This window comes from Doryrhamphus excisus, chromosome 1 (genome assembly GCF_030265055.1).
Source record: "Doryrhamphus excisus isolate RoL2022-K1 chromosome 1, RoL_Dexc_1.0, whole genome shotgun sequence".
Classification (NCBI taxonomy): domain Eukaryota; kingdom Metazoa; phylum Chordata; class Actinopteri; order Syngnathiformes; family Syngnathidae; genus Doryrhamphus; species Doryrhamphus excisus.
Window position 1 is genome coordinate 41,568,227 of NC_080466.1, and position 12,679 is coordinate 41,580,905.

General features: G+C 44.3%; 1 protein-coding gene and 1 long non-coding RNA gene across 6 annotated transcripts in view; one reads left to right on the plus strand and one right to left on the minus strand.

Moving 5' to 3' along the window:
* Positions 1-12,679, plus strand: part of LOC131101453 (uncharacterized) — a 42,062-nt gene that overhangs the window by 5,683 nt on the left and 23,700 nt on the right. For both annotated transcript variants that reach the window (XR_009119205.1, XR_009119208.1), the window contains one exon: positions 20-158. This is a non-coding gene — a long non-coding RNA (uncharacterized LOC131101453). The remainder of the gene's footprint in view (positions 1-19; positions 159-12,679) is intronic.
* LOC131100806 (transcription factor SOX-13-like) overlaps positions 1-12,679 on the minus strand; it is a 32,855-nt gene that overhangs the window by 3,148 nt on the left and 17,028 nt on the right. For 3 of the 4 annotated variants that reach the window (XM_058046184.1, XM_058046191.1, XM_058046168.1), the window contains exons 2-11: positions 10,958-11,178; positions 10,684-10,789; positions 8,751-8,923; positions 8,450-8,518; positions 8,254-8,368; positions 5,965-6,029; positions 5,326-5,491; positions 4,947-5,092; positions 1,319-1,424; positions 646-810 (exon numbers count right to left, since the gene is read on the minus strand). In XM_058046184.1, coding sequence (XP_057902167.1) covers positions 646-810; positions 1,319-1,424; positions 4,947-5,092; positions 5,326-5,491; positions 5,965-6,029; positions 8,254-8,368; positions 8,450-8,518; positions 8,751-8,923; positions 10,684-10,789; positions 10,958-11,176 — 1,330 coding nt within the window. In that variant the 5' untranslated portion in view covers positions 11,177-11,178. The remainder of the gene's footprint in view (positions 1-645; positions 811-1,318; positions 1,425-4,946; positions 5,093-5,325; positions 5,492-5,964; positions 6,030-8,253; positions 8,369-8,449; positions 8,519-8,750; positions 8,924-10,683; positions 10,790-10,957; positions 11,179-12,679) is intronic. The other variant, XM_058046175.1, reaches the window with a different exon arrangement.

The following is a 12,679-nucleotide window of genomic DNA, read 5'->3' on the forward strand; positions in this document are numbered from 1 at the left end:
AATTAATTTTTTTTTCAAGGTTGTGGCCAGGGGCCTCAGTGGAAAAAGTTTGGACACCCCTGATGGAAACATGACTGCCCCCTGCAGCACACGTCGTGAATAACAGCGCAGAACTCTGACAAGACATCAAACGGCGTGGCCTCAAACTGTTCGCTAAAGTAAGTACTAAGTCAGGTGAGCCTTTTTTCTGTTTGTATCGGTAAGAAATGTGAGAAACGTTCATTTTTAAGTGGAAAATGTGGTTGTTTTTTCCGAAAGCGGTATCGAAAATGAATGAATGAATTTTTGTATGCGTACGTATCCTGGCATCTATTAACGAGGTCTCATGGAAATCATCGTTGCCGTTGTTGCATAATTGTGCTCGGGGGTGAAAACAATACCCCCGAAGCTCGGGATGGAGTGTAGCTGTGAGGTTATCTCCACGGCGAGTGGATAAGAATCATCATGTGTGCCTCGTGTGCGGCGGAAGTCTTAATAACTTTCCTCGCTATATTTGTCGTGGCGGGGCCGCTTTGCCGCGGCCTCTTTTCATTTGGCAAGACGAGCAGGTGTCCGAGATGCCCTCACACGAATTAGCGAGGCGAAGCGTTGTCTCAGAATAGCGGCACAAAGAGAAACCCTCCCCCTACCCAATGCCGGGCTCACCCAGGATCTTGCTGATGGAGGAGTTGTGCATATCGGGGAAGGCCTGCAGGATCCTCCTGCGCTCGTCCTTGGCCCAAACCATGAAGGCATTCATGGGTCTCTTGATGTGGCCGGACGACGGCGGGGGCCGGGCCTCGGGGTAGCCGCCTTGGACCGGTAGGGTGCCTAGACCACAGAGAGGTTGGTTTAAGTCTACAACCACAGGTGCTTCTCGACTTATCTCATTTCAGTCGCTTGCACCCGCGATCTCGCGCTTTGGGTCACGACCCAAAGTTCACGAGCGCGAGCGCGGGTAAGGAATGTCGATGGACGGGTAAATTGAGAGCTTTGCCTTTGGGCACACACGGTTATTGGCTTTAATCTGCCAACCGCCGTCAAATGATCCTTAGTGTGTTTGCGTCCATATTGAATGTTGAAGGTCACGTGGTCCCAACAAGGATCGCGTACCCTGAAATCCGTTCACATTTAGCGAGGACGACGCTCTACTTGTCAAGCGAGGTGGGAAGCCGTGAGGAAGTGATCACGTGATCACACGCTGACTGATTCCTCTTGTTAATCTGGTATTGTTTACTCATTAGCGCACCGTCGTGGAACGTTTCTTTTCCCTTCCTGTTCTTCCACATTTTGGCACGGCTCCTACGGACAAAGGTTAAGACGCTCGAGTCCGACCTACACTCGGAGTCGCTGCTGAGATGGTCGTCGGTGGACAGCAGGGCGTGTCGGTCTTCAGCGGACTCCGAGGGAAGACGTCTCTCGCCGCAGGAGGGATATTTGTTCTCCTGAAGACAAAAGAAACACACCTCGGGTCACATAGCCGATCCGTATACCTCTTGAGCGTAGTTTGATTGCAATAAAAACGGTGTAATGTTCCAAGGGCGTGCTCAAGGCGTTGCACATGTCGCGGCGTGCTATTTGGAGTACAGTATGTACAGACACGGCACACCCGCGACGTCAGCTGCTGTTTAAAACGAGACCTGTAAATGCGAAGAAAGGAAACGACAAAGCAGGAGAGGACAGAGAATGGTGTTTATTGGCCGAGAGGATGGCTGAAGGAGACGAGGCAGACGGGATAATAAAGCTACAGGGTTTTTATTTGTGGTGGTTTTTGCTAACAAGGTGAGGCCTTGCAAGCGGGACGGAGACCAGGTGGATGAGGATCATCCAGTCGGTGGAGGAGTGGATGCTACGGCGCACAAAGAAAGAGGCAGGTGGCTACGTCAATGCCACACTGAGGCCTTTGTGGCATTGTGTGCCTGCAACAGCTGTGCCGTCTGCCCCGCACCGAGTCCGACAGTCCTCGCCTCGAAAAAAGGAAAAGCGGGGGAGGCGGGGGATAGACTTTTTACACACATCACACGAGGAGCGCCGGCTCCGAACGGGTCTGGGGGAATAACAACAGGAAAGTCGCACATCAAACAAACAAAAACAGATTTCCTAATGCGTAGGCTACATTTACAATGGCAAAACCTGATACGGGGTCGAACCGCGGCGTTGGGGGGGTCACGGCGTTAGGAACACCTGTCGTTGTTTTCCAGTAACGGGTAATTGATTACCCTTTCAAACGCTACCAACAGAGACTACCAACGTGGCGTGTTATTATGCATTGAAATCTTCAGTCGCCATTGTTCACTGCACAGGAAGCTAAATAGCTAGTCTACATAAGCCGTAGTTTCAAGACCGCCCCCCCTAGCGTTTTGGTAGAGGATTCTCATAAAATACCTTGCTAGCTGGGATAGGCTCTGTAGACAATCCTATAGGAGACTAGACTAGGTGGGACAGCTGTAGTCTCTGGAATAGTCTAGTTCATGCTCAGACCAGGTGGGACTCACACCAGTCTGACTAGATAGGACAGCTCTAGTCCTATCTATACAAAATCCTATAGGTTTATAGAGTAGTCTCTAGACCAGTGGGACTCACATCAGTCCAACTAGATAGGACAGCTCTAGTCCTATCTATACAAAATCCTATAGGATTATAGAGTAGTCTCTAGACCAGGTGGGACTCACACCAGTCCGACTAGATAGGACAGCTCTAGTCCTATCTATACAAAATCCTATAGGAGACTATAGGATTATAGAGTAGTCTCTAGACCAGGTGGGACTCACACCAGTCCGACTAGATAGAACAGCTCTAGTCGTATCTATACAGAATCCTATAGGATTATAGAGTAGTCTCTAGACCAGGTGGGGCTTGCACCAGTCCGACTAGATAGGACAGCTCTAGTCCTATCTATACAAAATCCTATAGGTTTATAGAGTAGTCACTAGACCAGGTGGGACTCACACCAGTCCGACTAGATAGGACAGCTAGTCCTATCTATACAAAATCCTATAGGATTATAGAGTAGTCTCTAGACCAGGTGGGACTCACACCAGTCCGACTAGATAGGACAGCTCTAGTCCTATCTATACAAAATCCTATAGGTTTATAGAGTAGTCTCTAGACCAGGTGGGACTCACACCAGTCCAACTAGATAGGACAGCTCTAGTCCTATCTATACAAAATCCTATAGGATTATAGAGTAGTCTCTAGACCAGGTGGGACTCACACCAGTCCGACTAGATAGGACAGCTAGTCCTATCTATACAAAATCCTATAGGATTATAGAGTAGTCTCTAGACCAGGTGGGACTCACACCAGTCCGACTAGATAGGACAGCTCTAGTCCTATCTATACAAAATCCTATAGGAGACTATACGATTATAGAGTAGTCTCTAGACTAGGTGGGACTCACACCAGTCCGACTAGATAGGACAGCTCTAGTCGTATCTATACAGAATCCTATAGGATTATAGAGTAGTCTCTAGACCAGGTGGGGCTTGCACCAGTCCGACTAGATAGGACAGCTCTAGTCCTATCTATACAAAATCCTATAGAATTATAGAGTAGTCTCTAGACCAGGTGGGACTCACACCAGACCGACTAGATAGTACAGCTCTAGTCCTATCTATACAAAATCCTATAGGATTATAGAGGAGTCTCTAGACTAGGTGGGACTCACACCAGTCCGACTAGATAGGACAGCTCTAGTCCTATCTATACAAAATCCTATAGGATTATAGAGTAGTCTCTAGACCAGGTGGGACTCACACCAGTCCAACTAGATAGGACAACTCTAGTCCTATCTATACAAAATCCTACAGGAGACTATAGGATTATAGAGGAGTCTCTAGACTAGGTGGGACTCACACCAGTCCGACTAGATAGGACAGCTCTAGTCCTATCTATACAAAATCCTATAGGATTATAGAGTAGTCTCTAGACCAGGTGGGACTCACACCAGTCCAACTAGATAGGACAACTCTAGTCCTATCTATACAAAATCCTACAGGAGACTATAGGATTATAGAGTAGTCTTTAGACTAGGTGGGACTCACACCAGTACAACTAGATAGGACAGCTCTAGTCGTATCTATACAAAATCCTATAGGATTATAGAGTAGTCTCTAGACCAGGTGGGGCTTGCACCAGTCCGACTAGATAGGACAGCTCTAGTCCTATCTATACAAAATCCTATAGGAGACTATACGATTATAGAGTAGTCTCTAGACCAGGTGGGACTCACACCAGTCAGACTAGATAGGACAGCTCCAGTCCTATCTATACAGAATCCTATAGGATTATAGAGTAGTCTCTAGACCAGGTGGGACTCACACCAGTCCAACTAGATAGGACAACTCTAGTCCTATCTATACAAAATCCTACAGGAGACTATAGGATTATAGAGTAGTCTCTAGACCAGGTGGGACTGCTCTAGTCCTATCTATACAAAATCCTACAGGAGACTATAGGATAATAGAGTCTCTAGACCAGGTGGGACTCACACCAGTCCGACTAGATAGGACAGCTGTAGTCTTATCTATACAAAATCTTATAGGACACTATAGGATTATAGAGTAGTCTCTAGACCAGGTGGGACCAGGACGAGAGCTGTCCCATCTAGTCTAGTTCATGCTCAAAGATACTAGTTCCTAGTATATTCTGGTCTAGTTCATGCTCAATGACTAGATGGGACACTAGACCAGTCAGACTAGATAGGACAACTCTAGTTTCCTATAGGATTTTGTCTATTGATACGACTAGAGTTAGTCCTATCTGGTCTAAGTGATGTGTGTTCCATGTACCTAGTAGTCCTATCTATAGTTGTCCTATCTAGTCTGACTGGTGTGTGTCCTACCTAGTCTTTGAGCATGAAGTAGCCTAGACATGAAAAATTGACTTTTTTTTTGTTGTTTTTTTGTTTGCCCCCTGTCGTCACACTCGGGACACCCCTGGTTTAGTACGTTAGCAAACCGGCTCACCAATTTCCTGTTGTCCGTTGTCGACATTTGCCTGTTGTCCGTTTCGCCGTCTCGTTCCCGCTCCTGGCTGCCGGCGCTGTGGCTCCTCAGGAGCTGCTGGGCATCATGGATGGCCTGGGTGACCACATCTCCGTCTCTGTGGAAGCCTGTGGGACCCAACAAACCCAGAAATGGAAGAATTAGCTTCACATTTTGATAGGAAACAAAGATAAAAACAAAGATAGTCTAACTAACAAAGACGATTACACCCATTTGATTTGATGACCCGTAACAACAAAGACAATTGAAAATCATGAGAAGAATGCGACTCCCTAAGAGTTGACATTCCTGTTTGGTGTTGGCTTCATGCCAGAGCGGCGTAAGTGTCGTCATCACTCACTGAGGGAAGATCGCGGCGGACTGTCTGACGCGTCCCGTATCCGATCCCTGTGTCTGTAGGAGCCCTGCACGGCCAGGGATCCCAGCTCCAGGCACTGCGGACTGGGCGCTTTCCCCATCTCCAGCCCTTTGGGCTTGGACGTCAGGTTCAAGGGCTGACCGGCTTCCTAAGCGCGGCGTGAGAGCGTAGATAAAGGCGCTGAGTCAATAGTGAGGATGTGTGTGCATTCCAGCCCTGTGCTGCTAATCAGGCATGTCGGAGCGTATCTGTCACACCCTCTGTAGTATCTATTTCTTTTGTCTGTGTTTTTGTAACCCTTTTGTTCATTTGAGCTTTTGTAATCCATCTCTACCTTGAGAACCTGCTGTGCAAATAAAGATCACTCACACACATGCCCGTAAACTGTACAAAAGACACAAACTTCTGAAAACAAGGTGTGGTCCTCAACAGCAGAATAAGCTAGTGTATAGTATAATAACTCCGATAACCAAAACAGACCACAAACTCATCATTCACAGTTTCTTCGGTTGTATTGGTACTTTAAATGTAGACCTGAAACAGTTCTCTTAATTAAATAAATGCAATAAATGCATGAATAATGCATTTGATGCTATTTTAAACTAGGAATCACACACATACCTGTCGGATGGAACCACCACTCCGCTTGACAGGGGTGGGTAGAAGCTGCATGGGATATTCCACGGCTAGAAAAGATACAACAGATACAGTACGCACGGTTTAAGACAATTAATGGAGTCAGCCATTTGCATGTCCAAAAAAAAAAAAAAAAAAAAGTTCTCCTCCCATGCCGTGTGGAAGTGGTAAATTTTAGAATTCTTACTTTGTCTTTCCTCCCCACTCCGTTTCTTAAGTTTAGAATGAAAACGAAAAACACGCTAACTGAGGTTCCACTGCATTAATTAATGACCGTATATTGAATACATTCTCTTACTGGCTACATTGGGCTACGTTCAAACAATTGATATTTTAGTCGGAAATGAAATGAATTCTTCCTTTGTATCCAGATAAGGCCTGTGATGTTTCCAGTGTGAAGGCACAGTGACTTGGCACCTAAGAAAATGAAAGCTCATCCTCCATCTTTTATCAGCTCTCGTTCTTACCGCGCTGTTTTCGACGTGCATAGCTAGTCTACCGTTTCAAAAGGCGCGAGGAGACAAGGTTGTGCCTTCTATTACCCCCAAACCGTACAAACACAAATAGCAATCAATTTGTTTTTTTATTTTTCCGTCCAAAGGATGCCTTTAACGTTTCCAGACCTTGAGCCGGCGTGCACAAATATGCCTCCGAGCATAAAATTCATTTTCCGGCGTATTTGTTATTAAAACGCACAAATGAGTGGATGTGTTGTTGGCAATCAACTTTTCAGCCAAGTTTCGTACATTCAGTGTGCATTTTTCCCCTTGCATATAGACTACATGTCATATATGTTTAGTCAACCATGCCGCATCATAAACAACACACATGGTTGTCGTGTGTGTTAAAATTCCCCTACAATGCGTAACCTTCTGCACGCTACACTCCTCCACGCTCTTCCACCTCCTCATTGCTGTGGAGTCATGCCGAGCTCGTAGCAAATGCACTTCTGCCACCTTGTGGCCCTTTTCACGTCTTAAATCTGCACTTATGATCTAGCGCAGGGGTGGGCAAACTACGGCCCGGGGGCCACATCCGGCCCGCCAAGTGTTTCAATATGGCCCGCCTGTTCTTTCCAAAGTATTTTATTTAAACTCAACATACAACCTGGCATTGTGGCTTAGGCCAACTTTTTGATGGTTGAGGTAGCTGCTTTATCAATTTCGTTATTTGATGTGGTCTGTTGTTTACAAAATGCTCCAGGAAAAAGGAACACAAGCACAATAGTAAAAATAATAATAACAATAATAATGTTGTTGTTAATAATAATATTACTATTATTATATTAATATTGTTAATAATATTAATATAATAATAGTAATAATATTGGTATTAAAAATAATAATAAACAATATTATTGTTATTATTAATAATAATAATATAAAATAATAATATATTATATTATAATATAAATAATAATTATAATATTATATTATATAATATAATGATAACATTACTATAACTAATAATAATAACAATAGTAATTCTAATAAAACAATAATAATAATACATTTAATTTCTAATACACTTCACATCAAATAAATGATTTCAAAGTTCACATATAGCAGATTGCATGACACTTTTACATGTAAAATATGTGTAAAAATATAGGTGTAAAAATTGACTGTTACGTGTAAAATACTATATACCACCCCCCCCCCCCCCCCCCCCCTTCCCGGCAATTTTGTTAAATCAATGCGGCCCGCGAGTCAAAAAGTTTGCCCACCCCTGATCTAGCGTCATCACCTTGTTTTGCTTTTCATGCGAAACAAAAAACGTAAAAGACATATAGTGTAAATATGTCTTTGGGATCGGGCATTTCGTTTGAAAAATATGAATAAATATGTCTTTGGTAGCGAATTAGTTAATTTGATATAAATTAATATTTTTAATATATTTTGATATTTTATCCATATTTAATTAATTATTAATATTAATATTAATATAATTATTAATATAATATTAATTAATTATTAATATTTAATTTTTATTAATATACATAATGTAAATATTATGTATAAAACTGTTTGATACAGCAGTCTTAGCTCTAAGTCACTATGAATCGAGTGATGCTATAACCCAAGTCACATGGCATCTGTCAGCTGACATCAACGTCCCCTCCTGATTTGCTGTTGGTCCGGCACGGCGGAAGCAATCTGCATTTTTTTAAAATCTTTATTTTCCGCATGATTCTGCATCTAGTAACTCGGCGGTAAGATGCATATCCAGACAATAATTTGTAGCGGCGAGTTCCACGCGGGTTCCACCACTCACCTGGTTTGCACGGGATAGGTTGTAGCGGCAAGCTCATGGGTGGCTCAGAGGGGACGGAGAGAGACTGGGCGTTGGGGTGGAAAGCCGGAATCATCACGTAGGGCATGTTTACCTGCTGGGCGGAGGTGGGGACAAATCCAACTTAAGTGACGGGCCTAAGTTGTGCCGACAACCAGAAGTTGTGCGTGAGCTTGACCTGAATCTGCTGCTGAAGAAGGTTGATCTTGTGCTGCTGCTGGATCAGCTGCTGCTGCTGTTTGGCGATCTGAGACACAATACGTGCGATTGTTACACACATGCGGCGCTGCATGCGTCACTCGGCGATTAGTGTTCCCACTGTTACTGAACCGGATCAGAAACTTAATCGTGACCTTGCGCTGTTCAAGGGCTTTCACCGCAATATATATATATCTAAGACGTGGTTGCAATTACAGCTCATTCCGAGTCACTTTTACCGTTTCTATCAGGCTCTGGCTGATCCGACGGGGAAGCTCTACCTGTTCTTGCTGCTGCCGGGCCAGCTCCATCTGCTGCTGCTGTTTCTCCAGCAGCAGGGCGGCCATGTTCCTCTGCTCGGAGTGGGCACCCAGCAGCTGCTCCCTCAGGCCGCTCAGCTGGTTGATCATCACTAACAGCTGGAGCTCCTTCTCTGCTACGGACTCCGGGGTTCCTGGGGAGTGGGGGGGCGGGGGGGGGGTCGCGATCAGACATGCGCTCATGTTTTGTGTAATTAATATGACGTACACCTTACTGAGGAGGTACGGTAGGACGCTCCATGTATACCATCAGTAACTTATAGAGATACGACCTATGCTAACTGACTTTGGGCAAGGGGTGAGGTAGCTACTACACTGCGGAGGAGGGGGGGGTTGGGGCCTGCGATAGTAATAGCCTCAGGTAATCGGCTTTTGTAGTTGGCATTGGTAATGGTAATACCAACGGTTTAATTTCATTTGAACATGAATTAGATTACAATTGAATGCATCCCATAATCAGTTCACAGTTCCACATGTCCAAAAGGAGTAGGAAGAAGCAAAGCTTATTAAATCCTACCCCTCCATCTGGTACTTTTACAATCAGTAACTGTTACATTTGTTCACTTCCTGCTTTCCTAATATAATTAAGTTTGAAAAAAAATGTATTTTATTATTTTTTTGTTTTTGTATTTTATTTTAAAGTAGTAAAGTATTTTTTAACTTTATTTTATTAATTTTTATTTTTTTATTTGATTATTTTTTGTCACGTACCGAAGTACTAGGTGATATGACCATACAATGACATAATGGGTACCATAGTAACCATAGTACCATAGTATTGTTTCTTGAATTGGCTCATCGTTGTACATTGTTTGATTTCCTTACTTAATCCATTCCATAGTTTGATTCCACATACTGAGATGCTATGGCTTTTATGCTGTGGATATGGCGTTGAACGATCACTTGATTTTTCACGGAAATCGGACAATACTGATCGGTGGCTGATTGATCGCAGCATCCCGAATAAACAGGTCTTCTATGCTCCAATTATAAAAATAAAGCAAATATTGAATCCTATTTAGCAGAAATGGTCTCATCACGGTTGCGTCTGGAAGTAATTAACTGCAATAAGGAAGTTGAGAGTTCTGTGAAGCCGAACGCTTCCGTGTGTGGAGACGGCTCTGCTCGCCGATATTCTTCTTTGCTGGTATTCTTTTGGCACGGTTTCACATTAAAAGGCTCTGGCATGCATCAATATCTGCAAATATCCAAATCGAGTACAAAAGTGTTGAACGCGCTCATTAATTTAAGTTGGATCTAAGAGATGCTCGACAAACAAAGAACAACAAAAGGTTTTGGATTTGGTATGAAAAGCGTCGCGTGCGGAATAAAATCCATCTGACACTGAACGACTTATAAGCACGCTCTGCTTTTGAAATGGCTTTAAAGTTTGGAAGAAAGCATACAAAAGCGTGGAAGGTCAGAGGTTGGTTGTCTGCGAGAAGATCAATTTTGGGGAGAAAATAACAGCGAGAAAGCTTTTGAGTGAAGGATGGTGAAAGATTTGTTGGGAGAAAGTACTTTAAAACTTGTCAACGGACCAACACAGATTTTAAAAGAGACTATTTTTTTTTTGGAGAATTTGAACAACTTAATTTTGACTTAGATGCAGGTCCAAAAGGATGCTCAATCCCAGCAGACTCTGGTACACCCTGGACTCTGGACCTGATCCACATTTACACCTGGAAGTCAGCCACTGGAACCACGGCATTACCGCTGACAAATACTGACATTTTGAAATACGGGCAGTCATGCCTGAACTGCATTGTGGTTCTAATCTAGAACGTCATGCACAGAGAACACATTTAGACCAGGATCTGACTAGATACTTGTGTAACATTGATGACATTCATAGGAAGTGTGTGCGGATGCAATGGATGACATTTCCACTGACCTTCCTTCAAATTGGCTTGTACTTTTGAAGGATCCTGGTGGATCTTGGTGTCCTTGAGCATCCCTGGGCTTTGTACGTGTGGTAACTCCTTACTCGGAGAACTCTCCTGTCAAGACACATACAAATCATCAACAAAGTTACTTGGTTTCCAAGACGCGGTTCTACGTTTGTCTACAGATCCGTAATAGGAGTCCTACTTTGCGGAAATTCACTTATCACGGTCGGGTTTGGAACTAATGTGACGACCAATTCGAACATTTCCATCGTCTCTTACCGAAGGCGAGCAGGAGAGCGGTGGCGTGAGCTGCCGAGCCACAAGTTGTTGATTCCCCGCCCAGTCGTGAGTGGGAGACATCTTCAGAGTGGACGCGGCATCGGCGATGAGTCCGGTCCCTCTCGCGATCTCCTCCTGCTCTACTTTGACACCAACACATGCCATGCCGACATCCACACCGCAGCGGAGGCGCAGCGCTGGAGGGCTGGGCTCAACCATTCCTTTGGAGACAAACACAAAGCAATTAAGTGTCGTCGGGCGTGTCCGTGTTTCGGATTCCGTTTTGATTTGGCCCTCGATGGCACATCATGACGAATACAGTTTACCACCCGCGGGACTGTTTGTCTCGATATCGCGTCGACTGAAGACGAGCGAGTCAAGGTCGGACACTTGCAATATTGTATTGATTAGTTTGTCATTGTAAGTTTGTTCACTTCCTTTGTCACCATTTTCTAACGACAGAGAGAAGAATAGGGAACGTATAGCAATGGGTATTCAGTCTGTTTTTGTGTGCGATTGAGAGGAATTTCAAACATAGTGAATGACAAAGTGTGTGTGTGTGTGTGTGTGTGTATATGTTTATATTCCCCAGCTCTGCAACAAGGAGAAAGAAAAGCACATCAGACAGCAGAACAAAACAAACAACACAAAGGGCAAAAAAGTGCACATATATAAAGAGGCAGGAAAAAAAGCCATTGTTGGGAGCCGGGGAACAAAGGAAGCCGGGACAATGGGGGAGAGACTGACAAAAGCCGCCGGCCGCAGGAAACAAGGCGAGTAACAATGCCAACGGAATGTGCCGACCAACTCAGGAACACGGTAAAAAAAAAAAAAAAAAAGCGAAGCGCCACCGTTCTGCGGAAAGCATAATAATGATTACAGGCACCCCCCCCCCTTAACTTCTTTCTGACCAAAGCCAGTCTAAGGTTCCACACCTCTGTGGTAGACTAGGTGAGTGTACAACTTCAAACAACGTCAAAGTCTCATTTTCATTGGCCGCTTCTAATTACGTTTGTTCTCTGCAGTCATGTTGCCCTGACGCCAAACAATCCCCTAAACGGACTCTGTTAGGTATAATTAAGTCGTTTAAACCAAAAGGATTAACCACCATTAGAGCCTTCACAATTCTTAACCCTTGAAGCGCCAAAATCGCAAAATTGAATCAAGCAACATTGACGGATCTGATACGCTACAGAGACTAACATATGGGGGGGTAAGCAGGAATGTGTAAAACCGTGGGAATTAGTAGCAGTCGCGGTAGAATCCAGCGGCAGAAAATACACTGAGAGTCAATAGCGACTTTGAGGAAGACATTTCAACTTGTAGGAGAGTTGTAATTATACCTTGTGGATTTATTGTTGACTTAGCTTGGGGTGGTTGAGATAATAATGAGTTGTCGCGTTGTCGTGGTTCATTGCAGATGGGTTGGGCGCCGTGCAAAAGTGGACCAAAATGCACCTTACACAATACTGTCTGTATCATTTGAGGTCTATTTTGCAGGCCTATATAAGAGCTCCAAAAAAAAGGCCAGCATTGTTAGTCCAGTGAACGGCATCATCATCAACGTCTATCACATGAACAACGTCTCCGGGAACCGGGTATAGTGGAGGCCAGTTTGAGCGACAGTGATACATTCCCATTCCCATTCCCACAATGAATGGGAAGCCTGAAACGAGAGGCTCTGTTGATGACAGACTGACAACTCCCGACCAGGATCGCTAC